At 29.7% G+C, this 17,653-nt stretch overlaps 1 protein-coding gene across 25 annotated transcripts in view; it reads left to right on the plus strand.

Annotated features, from left to right (window-relative positions):
• The window catches only part of LOC139528746 (cingulin-like), a 108,989-nt gene that overhangs the window by 43,915 nt on the left and 47,421 nt on the right, over positions 1-17,653 (plus strand). For 16 of the 25 annotated variants that reach the window (XM_071324898.1, XM_071324893.1, XM_071324904.1 and 13 more), the window contains 4 exons: positions 2,175-2,282; positions 2,933-3,172; positions 3,769-3,801; positions 4,487-4,601. In XM_071324898.1, the coding sequence (XP_071180999.1) occupies positions 2,175-2,282; positions 2,933-3,172; positions 3,769-3,801; positions 4,487-4,601 (496 nt within the window). The remainder of the gene's footprint in view (positions 1-2,174; positions 2,283-2,932; positions 3,173-3,768; positions 3,802-4,486; positions 4,602-17,653) is intronic. The other 9 variants (XM_071324908.1, XM_071324897.1, XM_071324912.1 and 6 more) reach the window with 1 other exon arrangement.

Genomic DNA, 17,653 nt, shown 5'->3' on the forward strand with positions numbered 1-17,653 from the left:
AATCCAATCACAAGCTTTGACATGTCAAACACATTGTAACACAGTTCAATCAGTTAATTAAAGTCTCCCTTATTAACATATTTTTTTTACACTTATATTAATAACCAAATCCACAGTACCTGAATTTACCTAAATTGAACACGACCTTGCAAAAGTCCAACATTGCCAAGTTTAGAGAGTTTGTCTCTGTATTTTGTTTATTTACAGATCTGTGTTGTTTATATAATTCTTTATTGTAGTTTATTTACTAGATTTCTTTTTAGTAAGAGTGTTTTTTTATTACTTTTATTTCAATATATAAATGTGGCGTAGATAAGATTGTAAAGGATTTGTTTAAATTGACTACCTAACATAAGGTAAATAGAGTTATCTCCCTTTTCATATCATTAATTTTATATCATTGGTTGTGGGACATTCATTTATCAAACTTTATCATGTGACATCAGGTAAACAGAGTTATTTCCCTTTTCAATACCATTACTCATAATCTCATTGGTTACTGGATATTGCGGCAGGTACAGAAGAAATAGCACAGGAGAGGTGGCAAAACAAAATTCTTTATTAATAGTATGCTATTCTTGTGTACAATTTGGAGTTTAGTATGGGGTTCATTATCACTGAACCAGTATATATTTGTTTAGGGGCCAGCTGAAGAACGCCTCCGGGTGTGAGAATTTCTCGTTGCATTAAAGACCTGTTGGTGACCTTCTGCTGTTGTCTGCTCTATGGTCGGGTTGTTGTCTCTTTGTCACATTCCCCATTTCCATTCTCGATTTTACCATGCAGGGCCTTAATACATCATCTTCCAAAAACACATTTTTTGCACCAAAGGGTTTCCATACTTTAAGAGATCAGCTGTAAATTGTATTTATTTTGAAATCAATGCATATTCCCTCATTTGTATTGTCCTCAGTGTTATTGTACCATATGAGCCCAAATTAGATCTTGACAATTGAATTCAAGAGAGAAAAGACAATTCTGAAGTGGTTGGCTTATCTAAGTCTTTGTTTAACCAACGCACAATAGAGGTTCTTGTTGATGCAAATCTAGAAATAAGATGAAAGTAAAACAAATCTTTGAAATTGAAGTTGTTTGCATCAAATTAAATATCTACAGGATTTAGAGGTTTTATAATGAAATTACAGATGAAAGCTCTAAATTGTAAGACTGTTGGTACAAAAGTTTCAGTCACTGCGTTTATTGTGAATTCCTTATGTAGGCCCATTGGTACCTAGTTCACAGCTTGCACTTTTATCACCTTTGTCCATTAAGTTTATACACTCACAATACATAATAATGGTAAATAGAATATCATAATGGTTGCACAATCCTGCTACCAACTTAAAATATATTATTTCATTTAGATTATTACTGTTATTATATTTTATATTAAATGTTAGATAACAAGAATAATATTACTTTTGATCAAAGGTTAAAAATAAAGGTAATCCTCATTAAAAGAAAAAGAAGATTTTTCTTAGGTTGAATAAATGGTTTACAATTTGTATGAAATATTATATGATATATCATATCAAGCTGTTATTGAGTACACATTTTTTCTTCAAATGATTTTAATTTATAGACCATTTTCATATTACTGACTTTTGACTCAGAATTTATATTTTTTCGACAGGTTACCTCACTGTGGTTTGACATTCTGGTACTCGGTCAAGCTAGAGCAACATAAATAAGTAAATTCAAGATTTTAATCTGTATAATTTTGAGGTAAAGTTTACTGTTTAAAGGTTTGTATACATGACTAAATCATCAGAAAGCAGTAAAGGTTCCCCCCAAATTGCACCGTTTATATATTTGATTTTATTTCTTTTGGTTGCTCCTAATTGACAGAGTACCAGGATGTCTTACCACAGAGAAGTAAATTTGTTAAAAGAAGTAGAACACAGAGTCAAAAGTTGGTAATATGAAATAAGACTATTGACTATACATTTTGAACTCAGTGAAGAAAGTTGTAAAAACACTTTTATTTTTTGTGCATTTAGGACCAGTCATAACTCACTTTTTAGTGTCTAAACCAGAACTTAAATCCTACTAGATTAAAAAAAAATTAAAAATACAACATAGACTTTAACAATTTAGATTTCAACAAAAGAGGTATATTAGGAGAGTGATGATTATAAAACTTTTGATGAGAATTGTTGGTCAATTTATTTTAGGATTCAAAGAGGATGATTCCGTATCAAATGACAGCAGGACAAGAACTCCACAACAGAATGGGGATGATAGAGAGGCTAAAAGTTTAATTGATCGCTTACGTCCTAAAAGTAGGTAGAAGAGCAAATTAAGTCATCAGATATATTTTACATACTACAAATGTAGTTGTTTTGAGAAAGTAATACTTGCTGAGTCAAAATTTCTTTTGGTCATAAACAAATGTGCTGAGTCTATGGATATGTCTTAATTCACTCTCAGTATTTGGAAAATTATAATATAATAATGCAAGGGTTATTCCATGCAAAAAGCATGTAACATATTTCTGATTTTTGTATACTGAGCCTTAGTTTGAAACATATCATGCAAAAAGGTTAAGGTCTAAGGTAAGAATATACTGTTCAGGTCTAAAGTTATTTAAAATTTATCATGCAATGAAATCCAAAGGACTCTCCATTTATAACTAATGTTGGTTGTTTGTACTAAGGCAGTACAGTGAAATGAAGAAGACCAGATAGCAAGATCAACGGCCAAATATTCACACTTCGAATAAATTATTTATAAAAATTTATTCTGGTGTTGGTTTGATAAAATGTGTTTTCATCCATTGCAGGTCCAGAGTCTGTTATAGAAGATAATGTAAAATCTATTTTATCCAAAAAGCGTGAAAATGGCACTGTACTTCCCAACCAATCACAGCGTTCTGTGTTCATCCAAAAACTTTATTCTAAAGCCTATAAAACTGTTTATTCTATCCTTACAGGGTCTAAATCTTCACCACCTGTCTATAACAAACAAAAACCTACTAACAATCACCTCTCGTCACCTTACAATTCACTGCGTAAACCAATCTATGTCAGCGATGCTGAGTCGGTCAGGACAGAAGACTTTGAGTTCCGCTTCAAAGATTTGATCGTGAATCAGATGGACAGCGAGACAGATGTCACAGATAATGATCCTTTACATGCGAAGGTCAAGGAGATATTACAGGTCACACTGCCTTGTAAGTTAAAAAGTTATATGATGAATTTTAGATATTAAATTTAATTTTTAGATTAAATATAGTATATATGTCAATTTGTAGAGCCAAAGTTATGCTTTAAGGCTCTAATATTATCTCAACTTCTGTAGTCTACATTATATATAACAACATATTTGTCTTTTTTTTGGCCAGATTAGCCTTAAATTGAAACTTCTCCAAATTTCTGTATGTTGCACTTATGATTATGAACGCTTCTATGTAGTTTAGCTCTGAGCAGTTTTCTTATTAATCAGAAAAACCATGCACATCAAATTAAGGGGGGGGTGTGAATTTGGACTCTGGTGGATAAAGAGAGAGAAAAATAAAAACAAAACCATACACCCATGTCATTTGTACTCTAATGTATAGTTGCCTCATTGGAATTATACCACATCTCCTTATTTTATATTTATATTTTTAATAACAAAATAAAAATGATAAATATCTGTCAATTGTTTTCTTTATGCATTAAATCTACCTGTAAACAATATATTTTTTTTTAATTCTAAAACAACACGGTCCTAAACATAGCTACTAAAATGAAAGTAAATTAACTGTTTAATGTTGATAACTAACAGCAATGATCCTACAAGGACATATCTCTATAATGGGTAAGTGTTTGGTTGAATTATCTCCCTTTGAAGAGGATAATAATCACATCTTTGATTTGTGTGGGCACTTATGTGTGAGGTTTATTTGTAAATTTGTAAATTTTTTCTGTAAACTCTTCTGCAGTGGTAGTTAGAATTTCTGGTTATTAATATCCCATTTTGGTGTCAAAAAATTGAATTAATTAAGGTTGAAATGATATTTATTAATATGAAGACATAAATATATGTTGGCTGTAAAAATTACATTGCTTGCCAGATAAATTATTTTTATATATAATACACATTATGGTTAATTTGTTTTTATTTTTGCACTGTTTTGCTTTTATCTGACTTTTGAGCAATGGTGGATTGAATAATAGGGACACTCAATTTGAGAACTGTTTTGTGACTTCTTGCACCAATATGAAAATCCCAATTATTGAAAATTAATGCATTGTTCAGTATTCTATTTGGTTGATGATTTGTCTACAGATATTTTTATCATAAGAAGATATATGTTTTATGAGAGATCAGATCTTTTTTCTGTAAGGAAATCTTAATCTAAAAAACAAAAGCAATGTCAAAGACTTTTAGAGCAGAAACATTACAAAAATGTGTAAACGTATAAAATAAAACAGATTAAATGTGGTCAGTTTGAATAGTGAAAATAAGCAAGCAGAAAAGGTACAGAATTTTGATTTTTCAGATCGTAAGAATGAACGAGAGAGAAGCCAGTCAGAGACTGATGTACGACTGAGAGATAGAAGAACAGAAATGATAAATGGTGATGCCCAGTCTTCACCAAGAGACCAGAACAACAGGTAGGGTTTTAATTTTTAAAGGAAGAGCTCCCTGAATGTAATCCCTTTTTATACCCTTTAGGTATGTGTTGTATTATTTTGGTGCCATACAGCTTATTGTTCTATGAATGTAAGAAGTCTTTTATCACCCACTCACCTTCCAGAGAAAAAAATATTATTTACACCAATTTTTTCATGTTTCAACAAAATTTCTGAATGCTTTTAATTTTTTGAAAACAGTATTTTACAATAAAAACTGCTGTAATTTTAAGAATTTTTTACATTGTAATAATACGTTTTATAAATCTAGAATTAGTATCTGAATATTGATGTTCATGTATATGTATTGTAACATTTCCAAGGTATTTCATTCTTAAGAGAATAATTTCCCTATTGATTTGTGAGTGGTCACAAGAACACCAGTTGATCAAATATATCTGTAATTATTATCTGTTATATTTAAACATGAGAATGTGTTGGGTGTGAACAATACCTCAGTTAGAAAATCATTTGACATGTAATTAGGTTTCTAAGGCCAAAAAGGTAATTTTATTGTCAAAAGCCACTCAATTTACCAATTTTATCGATGAAAAAGGATATTTAAAGCTTTCAAGACAAAATTAAAAAGGATCAGCACAATTTTATAGCAAAATATGATCTATAAAAATATGATATTCTTTTCTGACCGTCAATTCCCTGAAAGATCATTTTAGTGGCTATTAGTAATTTGTGGTGGATTTAAATAATCCCAGGTGAATGATTAATGACAGAATTTTGAAATATGTTTTTTTAATAGTCAATGATTAGTTGTTGAAACCCATTGTTTCAATACTATTTCCCCTAATGAGCGCCGGTAGTGTCAGCACTTTGAGTGGGTGTAAATCGGATGAAGATACATTAGAAGACGAGGTTTTTGACAGTTTTTGTAAAGATTATGAGACAAGAGTTCCTGTTAATATACAGATCCGTTTTGAAGAATATACAGCTGATGGTCAAGTCATTTGTTTTGAAGAAAAGACGGAGAATATAGAGGCCTGGATCGGTACAAATAACTCAACGCAAGACACACAATCACACTATAAGTAAGTTTATTTATGTAGATTAGAGATAAAAGATTCAGTTTTAGCAATGCAATTCATTGAAGTGAGAATAATACATACTGTTTCTATCATCAGAATAATACATACTGTTTCTATCATCAGAATAATACATACTGTTTCTATCATCAGAATAATACATACTGTTTCTATCATCAGAATAATGCATACTGTTTCTATCATCAGAATAATACATACTGCTTCTATCATCAGAATAATGTATACTGTTTCTATCATCAGAATAATGCATACTGTTTCTATCATCAGAATAATGCATACTGTTTCTATCATCAGAATAATGCATACTGTTTCTATCATCAGAATAATACATACTGTTTCTATCATCAGAATAATGCATACTGTTTCTATCATCAGAATAATGCATACTGTTTCTATCATCAGAATAATACATACTGTTTCTATCAGAATAATGCATACTGTTTCTATCATCAGAATAATACATACTGTTTCTATCATCAGAATAATACATACTGTTTCTATCATCAGAATAATACATACTGTTCTATCATCAGAATAATACATACTGTTTCTATCATCAGAATAATGCATACTGTTTCTATCATCAGAATAATGCATACTGTTTCTATCATCAGAATAATGCATACTGTTTCTATCATCAGAATAATACATACTGCTTCTATCATCAGAATAATACATACTGTTTCTATCATCAGAATAATGCATCCTGTTTCTATCATCAGAATAATGCATACTGTTTCTATCATCAGAATAATACATACTGTTTCTATCATCAGAATAATGCATACTGTTTCTATCATCAGAATAATGCATACTGTTTCTATCATCAGAATAATACATACTGTTTCTATCATCAGAATAATACATACTGTTTCTATCAGAATAATGCATACTGTTTCTCTCATCAGAATAATACATACTGTTCCTATCATCAGAATAATACATACTGTTTCTATCATCAGAATAATGTATACTGTTTCTATCATCAGAATAATACATACTGTTTCTATCATCAGAATAATACATACTGTTTCTATCATCAGAGTAATACATACTGTTTCTATCATCAGAATAATACATACTGTTTCTATCATCAGAATAATACATACTGTTTCTATCATCAGCAGTGTTACAAGTTTTGTCATTAGAATTGACAGTTGAGACATATCTGTGCGAATAGTTTGTTTTAAAAATTCTGGATAAAATATTCTTAATTTTGTTTTATTTCAATATCTTTACAAGTGGTATAGGTAAAACCATGTCAGACTTTAAAACAGGTACTATGCCCCTGAATAATTGTTGTTGGACTTTTACAATAATCATTGTTTTTACACTAAAATGTTTTAAGTTAATTGTTGTGGTAATGGTTTGATTGCAAATTGACATTTATTATTTGTTTTCTTTGAGTTAATTAGATGCTTGACAAAGATTTATTACCTAACAATGTAACTGATCGCACTAGGTGCCAAAGAAGCTAAATTATACCACAAAAAAACTCACAATTGCAGGTCTAACAATAAGGTTTTTACGAATAATTGTGGTTAAGCATATGTTAGTTTTATCATATTTTAAAAAGTACTTTTATATAAAGAATAACTAATATGTCAAGAATGTTATACTATTTCTGAAGTTGAAGAACTTGGACAGACAAATGGGCCAATGGTAAAAAAGGAGGGGGAAGTAAATAAAACAACAGACCAATACACGGACATCTACACATTTTACAAGTTCAAAACTTTATATAATTCCAGTTCAAAACTGGTTGTGTACCTGGGGGTGGAGGAGGGATATGGTTATGGAATGGAAACCAGTACCTACTGTTCCCTTGAATTTCTGATGACAAGTCTTGAACAGTAAGGGGTCAGGACAGGATTGTCAGATTGCTGCTGCTAGTTGGTTTAACTTCTATAGAAATGCAGAAGGTCAAATAAATTTATATTTTTATTTGAACAATTTTTATTTGATTTAAAGTGTTTCATCTTCCATGTATCATATACTATATTTTGAAGCTGTCTATTTGTCTCTGGAAACAAAGGCTTCAAGCTTTGATGCTTCTAATCTTTTTTATTTATTTTCTCTGATTGTAAGTTGAAGCTGTATTTTATTATTTGACAGAGTAAAGAATAATGACATAATCCTCTCAAGATTTCAATGTATTTCAATGCCTTTGATATATTTAGTTTTATTTCATATTTTAATTAATCTGCTGTTGAGAAGTTTTTTCCTGAAATTGATTTACCTTTCCAAACAAGATTAAATAAACTTATTAGGAAATATTATAAAAAAATAGTTTGATTTAGAGGTTTGAATTTGAAGGAAGTAAAAAAATATTATCTTCAAGCTTCAAATTTCAAGAATGTTTACCTTTGATTATTAGAATTATGTCTTGAAAATATCAAGTCGTGTAAGTACATTTAAATGATTTAAACTTAATTAGTGATAAGTAGACGGATTTTGATGAAATTTGTCTTATGTAACTGGAATACTGGATTTATTATTAATAACTAGGTATCATATCTCTGTCTTTTCACTCTATATTCAAGTGGAAACACTTTGGAACCTACCTATTTGATGTATAGTTTCCAGTTGGCTAATGGGGAAAGAAGAGACATTAAATGGAGTTATCTCCCTTGATATATCAAATTCTTTGATGCATTTCAGTAGGGGGATTATATATAGTGTAGTACGACTGTGATCTCAATAAAACCAATTACTAGTATGTTATGAGTCCAAGTTAAATGGGTAGGGTGTCATGCCCGTCTAGAGACTGTTGCAGAGAGACCTTTTTTGGGGTTGTCAGGATGGGACCTTAATTCGAGGAATTCGCAGGAATTCGAGATTAAGCTTTTTTTTGCAGGACTTTGGAATTTCCTTTTTTCAGGACTCTTGAATAAATGATTAAATTTTTTTTTCGTAAAGTTAGGATGAAACCCTCTCCTACTCTTGTAAGTTAGGAAGTTAGAAAGGTAACTCAGTGATTTATATGTTCAGTTCTTATTTAGTGATTAGAAATATTTTGTCTTACAATAACTTAGATTCTCCACAAATGTCAATAATTAGTTTTATCATGTTCCTCAAACGAGAGTCTCAGTAACCATCTCATTGACGTCAGAAAGTCGTGCTATGAAATGTAAAGCGAAAAGAAATATCTTTAAGTTTGAAAAGACCATTTACAATCTTTTTTCATAGGCAAAATCATTGACATATTGGCTTTCTGGCTATGTGATATGGGGTTTGCTCATTGTTGAAGGACATACAGTAACCTATAGTTAAATTCTGTGTCGTTTGGTCTATTGTGGAGGGTTGTCTCATTGGCAATCATTCCATGTCTTCTTTTTATTTTTATTATGTTCATTAGTGTTCTTTCTAATTGTAAAAAAAAAAATCACTGGAGCAGCATAAAATGGGAAATTATTATACAAGAAGATGAAAGAAATTAAAAAAAAAAATAGCAATAAAAGTAGATTTAATTGGTCTTCTTTAAAATTATTTCTGACTTCTCAGAATATAAGTTAATATGAAACATTAATACAAATACATGAAAATAATTTGTCTCTTTCTTTAATAACTGCTTTTTCTGTAATTCCACTGACGGTTGTACTGTAATTCCACTGATGGTTGATCTGTAATTCCACTGACGGTTGTTCTGTAATTCCACTGACGGTTGTTCTGTAATTCCACTGACGGTTTTTCTGTAATTCCACTGACGGTTATTCTGTACTTCCACTGTCGGTTTTTCTGTACTTCCACTGACGGTTGTTCTGTACTTCCACTGACGGTTGTTCTGTAATTCCACTGACGGTTGTTCTGTAATTCCACTGACTGTTGTTCTGTAATTCCACTGACGGTTGTTCTGTAATTCCACTGACGGTTGTTCTGTAATTTCTCTGAGAGGTTGTTTTCTCAAAAGACTAATTGTTTCCCCTTTCTGTTTTATACAGCATGTATGTTCCCCGTAAGATTTTGTCTTGATATATCATCAATGATTTAATCAAATAGACAATAAAGTTTGATTATATAAAAACTTATATTATGATACTATTCACAGATTCTGGTTAAGATACACGAAGCAAGCTGATTAAAAATTGATTTATTAATGAACGTGTTTTCTAGGATGTAAACTATAGGCTTTTTTTCTTGACAGAAATAAATTCCTTCGTTCTATTTATGTGACATGTTTCTTTAGGAATAATGATGAGTCGACTGAGAACTAATAACAATAAATGGCTCAGGTTCACAGAAAGTTTATGATTTTTTCAATCTAATGGGGAAATATAAAATCAGAAATGTAAGTATTGTGATGTTTTTACCTGAGAATAAAATTAATTACACGTTTTTGTATGACAAGATTCAGAAAATATCTGTTTATATAAAATATCTGTGTTGTATTGTAATTTACTTGTAAGGTCTGTATTGATTCAGAAAAACATCGGGGATTAACATAAGGTTCATTGAAAATTATATATTGTCTATCACATTTTCAAGCACTACCTGTAATCTTAAAGTTTTCTGTTAGATTTTGATATTATACCTCCACTGAAGTAAGAGTTCTGGGTGCAGGATTTCCTTGCTGAGTCTAGAGCCATTGGTGGACTTCTGTTGTTTTATGCTCTTTGTTGGGTTAATGTCTCTTTCACACTTTCCTGATTTCCATTGTCAATTTAAGAGTTGGTACTATACTGTAAATACCTTGTCAATCTATATGTTCTTCTAGCCATCTGTTCATCATATTTTTCTTAAAAATAATTTAGTAGAATAACTATGTTTGTTGAGGAGCTTGCGAGTGATAAATGGTAATGTGTAGATCTGTTATATACTTACTTCCTGTATGCTTATATTAAGAAAATTATATGTGAAACGGAATTGAAATATTAGTTATATAACATTTTACCAATAATTTTGAACAAAATATATTCAATTTCTTACATTTTCAATTCACATTAGAATTGAATAAAATTTATTTCAAAGGTTAGCATCATCAATATTTTGTATGAGTTGCAAAATCAGGCCTGATCAGCTAAAAATAGTGGAGTTTAAGGCTGACTGAAAAAGTGAATGATATAGAATATGACATAGTCAACTCACTTTATTTGTGGTCATTCTCATTAAAGTTTATTGAAATTGCGCCAAAGGTACACATCAGCAATATCTTGGAACAGTTCAAAAACCAGGGAGAATCAATTTTTTTGGGAGAGTTATGTCCCTTAGGGTTGTAAATAATAGGCCTATTGACATTGTAAGTCCACCCACACCAACAGTTTACAGATTTTCTTTACATTAAATTAGCAATATTTTGGACAAGTTTGAAATCTGGTTTTATCAATAATTTATACAGAGGTTATTTCCCTTAGAAATATGAATAATATGGGTTTCGACATAATTAGCATTCTTTTATCATTATTTCTACATTCCACACCTTCTTTTCTCAACAGAGTTAAAAGAAATTAATGTAAAATTTTACATCAGCATTGTCACATAGGAATAAGAAATCATTGCAGATTGATTATTTTCAAAGAAGTTATTAGAATCAAGACTGTAATAACATACAAAGTCATTCTCTATACATTTGTAAATTTTATCAATTAAGATTGTTGGAGTTCATAGGTCAATCACATTCATGTCAGAGAGAAACAAACTGAATAATGTTTACTTAGGCAAATAATTATGTAGCTATTAGAATAACAGCAAAAATGTTTGAGAATGATATTTGAAGTGATGGCGACAGTTAGGTCTTTGAATGTCTAAGTATTGATTGTATACTCAGGAGGATTAGGAGCTATTAATATTGTATAGGCACCTGTCTATTGTTAAAGACCTGTGAGCCTCTTGATAAATTGGTTATTTGTTTTTGTGTTGCTGGGTCACTGTCTCATTGATATAACATTTTACCCTATATTATCTGTTATGCATATGTCTTCCTATGGACTCTTAGCAAGCACCTGGAACATCAGGCTTGTTATTGAGGGTTCATACCACATCAATAAGTGCTCTTCGGAAAATAATTAAAGAATTGCTTGCAGTAACATATGCATCACCTGACTATGACAATTACATGTCAATGTGAGCTATACTGATTTGGATTTCTGATTGATCTAAACAATTAGTGTTGTGTGTGAAAAACAAAGTCCAATGAGAATTTATATTACAAAAGATTTCCCATATCATATATCAATAGTTTATAATAACTTGGAGTATGATATTGTGTTACATATGTGTCTTTGCTGGATACACCATTTTATTTCCTGAAGAACAAGGGAAATATTTGGGAAATTTAGCTTTATCTTAATGTAAGTAAATGTTATTTTGTTACTGTTATTTATAAACAATCATTGGTATGTTCCCATGACAATTGAGGTCTCAGGGAATATCAGCTTAAGATGAAATTTTGAATTAAATTAAATTTAAAAAGGTTGAAAAATTAAAAAAATAAATGATTATTTTATCTGGCAGCAGAATAGATGGCTATAAGTCTTTCATTGGATATATCTACAATTGAGACAACCACATGGTAATATTCACATTTTGTCTATTTATGTTTGATTTTCTGAGGATTTCTGAAATTATGAGGATTAAATAAATGTTTAACATTAAACAATCTCTGGCTACATGAGAAAGCAATCACAATAACCTTTATGGAACTGTGTGTGCATACTTAAATATTACATAGGAAAGCTAGCTAGCCTATTAAATCCTTTAAAATTTAAAAATATAGGAACTTTGGATTCCTTCATTTTCTTGGGTACTAATTTCCGTAGTTATGAAATGCTGTATTTTCATGGTTATTGGATTTCAGGGTTTTGCCCACAATATACATGACTTCCTCACATACATTTGTACTTTGTTGTTCATTTAGATTTTTCCAGGAAATCTTTGACAATTTGTATCCCTCAAATAATAACTAATCCACAGTATTAACTTCATTTAAAAATTGATAGACAAAATAAGCATTAAATCTATTTCATCACTTTTAGATCAAATAAGAAAAAAACCTGCATGGCACTTTCTTTTATAAGTTAAATGGTATAAGTCCCTGACATGTGTTATCTTGTTAGGTTTGAATATGCAATAATATCTTTTTGCTGGTAGTTTTTTATTTACTTTATACATTTTAAATGCAAATTAAAGTACTTTTTGTGACATAGACCTGGTGTAGAGAGTTTACACATTTTTTTTATTCTTACCAGTCAGACTGAATAATATATTATAAGGTGGTATCAAAACTGGTGATGCTTATTCATTTCTATCTTAACAATCTGGTGAATTTTTAATTACTTATTGAGTCAAAGAATTTGTTTATTAATCCATTTGTTTGTTATGGACAACCAAATATGACTAATTTTTATTTTGAAGAAAAGTTATTTCAAACTTTCCGTACTTCAAATTATTCAAGTTGTCAAGTTATCCATCATTTACATTTTTACTCCAATTAACTAAATCTGCCCAAAAGTATGGATAAACTCAATATGGACCAATTAAGATCAAAATGATGATGTTGAGAGTAACTTGTATCATTTCATTTTAACTAGTATTTTAAGTACCTAAGAAACCACAGTAAATCCAAATTGAAGTCAATCTAGTATGTAACATTTCTGCATCCATATTAACATTGATTTAATAAGAAATTAAAGCTCAGTTTTAATCAACATGTTGATCTGGATTTTTAACATAGCTAACCCAGAAAGATGACAGTTGATAGGAAGAACAGCTACAAGACACATTATTCTCATTAAGAACTGTCATTGATAAAAAAAAAAGAACCATAATTCCGTGAACAAATTTCCAGTATGTGAACCTGAAATATAAATATTGAAAATTAATTGAAAACATTTTGTGATTCATTTAAGAGTTCTAAAATTATAAAGCCAAGCTTAAAGAATTTTAGATACTTTCATAAATGAAAAAATATCATGGATTGTAATTGTAATTAAATACTTAATTGAAATTGCAGACGTTGACAGTTAATTGTTATGAAAAAATTAAATATCATAAAACTTGATGTCATTGTTTTAGCCGTATCTTCAAACCTCGATTCATATCATTGCTCACAGACAAAACTAAATGCTTTCTTGCAAACAAATTGAAAAAAAAATGTTTCCATGGAAATGTAATTTTTACCTGAAAGCAATCTATTGAAAGTAATAACAGTATTAAATATGACATTTAATCACCTGTTAAGTCTATTAAATATAGATATTAGATGTAAGGATTTCTCAATTCATTGTTTCAATATATTGAAGTGTTTTTTCCACTGTGTAAAGTATGAATGATGTCGATGATATTGGAGGATGGAGGTACAATAGATAGGTCAGCATTATATTTTCTCATTTAAGCAGGTGCTAAAAAAATATTCTGTAAAAATCAGGTCAGCATGGTATTCATTGTAATGTCTATTGAATTTGTCTGTCTTTTGTTCAGGAAATTGAAAAGTTGTTGTATAATGATTCATTGCCAGATACTTGTTATTATGAAAAAATATCCTACCTTGCAAGATGCCCATGGGGGTGGTAGATGGCTGTCTTAGTCCTTCAAAGGAGCCTTCAAATTTATTGTTCTTTATTTGCTTCTTTATAGTTTTACAATCATAAAGCCATGATAAAATTGATTGCTTTGTTTTTAATTGTGAACATGTTTGTTTTAGTTTCTTGTGTACAATTTGGAAATTAGTATGGCGTTCATTATCAATGAACTAGTATATATTTGTTTAGGGGCCAGCTGAAGGACCTTCTGCTGTTGTTTTTTTCTATGGTCTGGTTGTTGTCTCTTTGGCACATTCCCCATTTCCATTCTCAATTTTATCTTTCAATATACTAAACAGGGAGCCTCCATGGGGGAAATTCCCCTCAAATAGTGACAGTCAATTGTAGGTATGAAAAATTACAAATTTGTAACATAAAAAAACAGCACATTTAATTACCAAAAACTTGAGGGATTAACACTAACAAAATCTTGTTACATGTGCCTAATTACCCAATATTTCTATGGAACTTAACTGCGCTTTACAGCATAGAAGAAACTTAGTTTATTGAAAGACAGTATTGAACACATTCTAAGACATCCAAAAGTATACGTTGATAAAGCATTTCTTAAGAATTATTTTATCATCGCTATACACAAGAGCCTACAATTCATTTGTTATACCACAGTCATTCATATTTGTTTATAAATCAGGTCATTGGTTTTAGATTTTGTCATGCTGTCTTTGAAAGCTTTCTATATCATATGGGTTTTGCTTATTGTTGAAGTTGATAGGATGACTTATAGTTGGTGACATCCAAGTCATGTGATCTCTTATAGATAGTTGTCTCTTTGGCTATCATACAGCATATCCTTATTTTTATTTTAAAATCTCCCGTATTTTGAGATTTTAAAAGATGAAACATTTGAAACTTCTTAGATTGACGGAACCTGTTTAATTTTTTCTATAAATTTCAGAACTAAAACACATGTGCTTATTGATAAATTAAAAACATGTTCTCAAATCCTTTCTTTTAACAAAAGTGACAAGTGCATCCGTTTTTGCCCGCAGAGGTTAAAACTCCTGCATCAAAAACGTTTAATTTAATGTGCAATAATTTCAAAGTCTTCTGTATCATTAGATTTAGAATTATTTCTAAAGGAAGGTCTCTGCGCACAAAAACGGATGCATTTAAATCAGAAAAAAAATCAAGAGTATGTAGGTTCCTTACAAGATTGTTTATTAATAGAATATTAATTCTTCTATGTTGTATAGCAGGAAACTTCAGTATGTGGTGTTAGGTAGGAGTAAATTTTTTTACATTTTCCCTATGCTTAATTAGATAGTAGGTGTAAAATTACCTGCAAATTTCCGAGGACACCTGATGTTTCTCAAAATAAATAGTTAACAGTTCCATATTGAACACTCTGAGTATTATTGGTCAATTAGCACATGATAGTTTCCATGGTTTTCTGTCATTTTCCCCGTGAGATACCTGATTTTAATCATTGATTTGTATTTGAATTACATTGGTTAAATTCTGTTATGAAATGAGCCGTAAAAAGTATACTAATCTTCATGGATTTTATAAAAGTCATCCTTACTATCTCAAGTAAGTTAACATTAATCTTACCTAAATTACTAATCTTCAGGGATTTTATAAAAGTCATCTTTATTATCTCAAGTAAGTTAACATTAATCTTACCTAAATTATACTAATCTTCAGGGATTTTATAAAAGTCATACTTATTATCTCAAGTAAGTTAACATTAATCTTACCTAAATTATACTAATCTTCAGGGATTTTATAAAAGTCATACTTATTATCTCAAGTAAGTTAACATTAATCTTACCTAAATTATACTAATCTTCAGGGATTTTATAAAAGTCATCCTTATTATCTCAAGTAAGTTAACATTAATCTTACCTAAATTATACTAATCTTCAGGGTTTTTATAAAAGTCATCCTTATTATCTCAAGTAAGTTAACATTAATCTTACCTAAATTATACTAATCTTCAGGGATTTTATAAAAGTCATCCTTATTATCTCAAGTAAGTTAACATTAATCTTACCTAAATTATACTAATCTTCAGGGATTTTATAAAAGTCACCCTTATTATCTCAAGTAAGTTAACATTAATCTTACCTAAATTACTAATCTCCAGGGATTTTATAAAAGTCATCCTTATTATCTCAAGTAAGTTAACATTAATCTTACCTAAATTATACTAATCTTCATGGATTTTATAAAAGTCATCCTTACTATCTCAAGTAAGTTAACATTAATCTTACCTAAATTATACTAATCTTCAGGGATTTTATAAAAGTCATCCTTATTATCTCAAGTAAGTTAACATTAATCTTACCTAAATTATACTAATCTTCAGAAATTGCATAGAAATGTTTTTTTTTCTTTTATTATAAAACCTAATATATTTGTATTATTAAAAACAAAAGGTGGTATGATTGCCAATGAGACAACTCTCCACAAGATACAAATTGACACAGAAATTTTAAACACCTATATATAGATATAGGAAGATGTGGTGTGAGTGCCAATGAGACAACTCTCCATCCAAATAACAATTTATAAAAGTAAACCATTATAGGTCGTAATACAGACTTCAACATTGAGCAAAACCTATGTTAATTCTTACATATTCAGAAAATATGATAAAAAATTTACTACTGATAATAATTATTTTTTTCTAGCAATGTTTTATCAATGCAGAAATAATGCTGATATGTGTATTCTGCCTTAAAGAAGTAGGTTCAGTAAGACCACTTTTTTGGCCCTTAAATATAGCAGCTTTACAAAATTGTCAAAATTTAAACTTTTAGCTATTTATTGGAAAGTAGAATGCTTCTGCTACATAAATATCATGGCTATTTTTGATAATACAATACACATATATTGCGTACTAGCATCCTTAAGTCATGCTGAATTACTGAAATCTTCATAATTTTAGTATTTGAGTTAAATTTTAAATGGTGTCCATCTTAAATGGAAGTAGCCACATTTGTGTTCATTCTTAATAATTAAATGAAAGCTGTATTTCGTGATAATACATAACTTATATAAAGGTTGAGAGTGAACAAGATGCGGCCACTTTCATTGACGCTTTTTGCACCTGATGACCATCTTTTGGGCAATTTAATGTGAAATTTAAAAAACCTTTACATTTTTATAGTATATTATATTACTCTGCTTCACACTAAAATACTATACAATTATAGCCTTTGTATGAGGTCAATACAAGGATATATTGACCTGTAAGAAGTATATTGACTGAGGATCAAGTCCGAGGTCGATATACTTCTTTGGGTCGATATATCCTGTATTGACCTTAAATAGGCTATAATTGTTATATTGTTAATTTTCGATTTTTGTATCAAAATAGTAATTTGATTTTGTTGGAATTTTATAATATCATATTGGCCCTTGACAATAATAACATATTAGTTGCTATTTCATTTTTTTTTTAGTTTTTTTTGTTGTTGATCTTATATGTATTTGA

Source organism: Mytilus edulis, chromosome 6 (genome assembly GCF_963676685.1).
Source record: "Mytilus edulis chromosome 6, xbMytEdul2.2, whole genome shotgun sequence".
Taxonomy (NCBI): domain Eukaryota; kingdom Metazoa; phylum Mollusca; class Bivalvia; order Mytilida; family Mytilidae; genus Mytilus; species Mytilus edulis.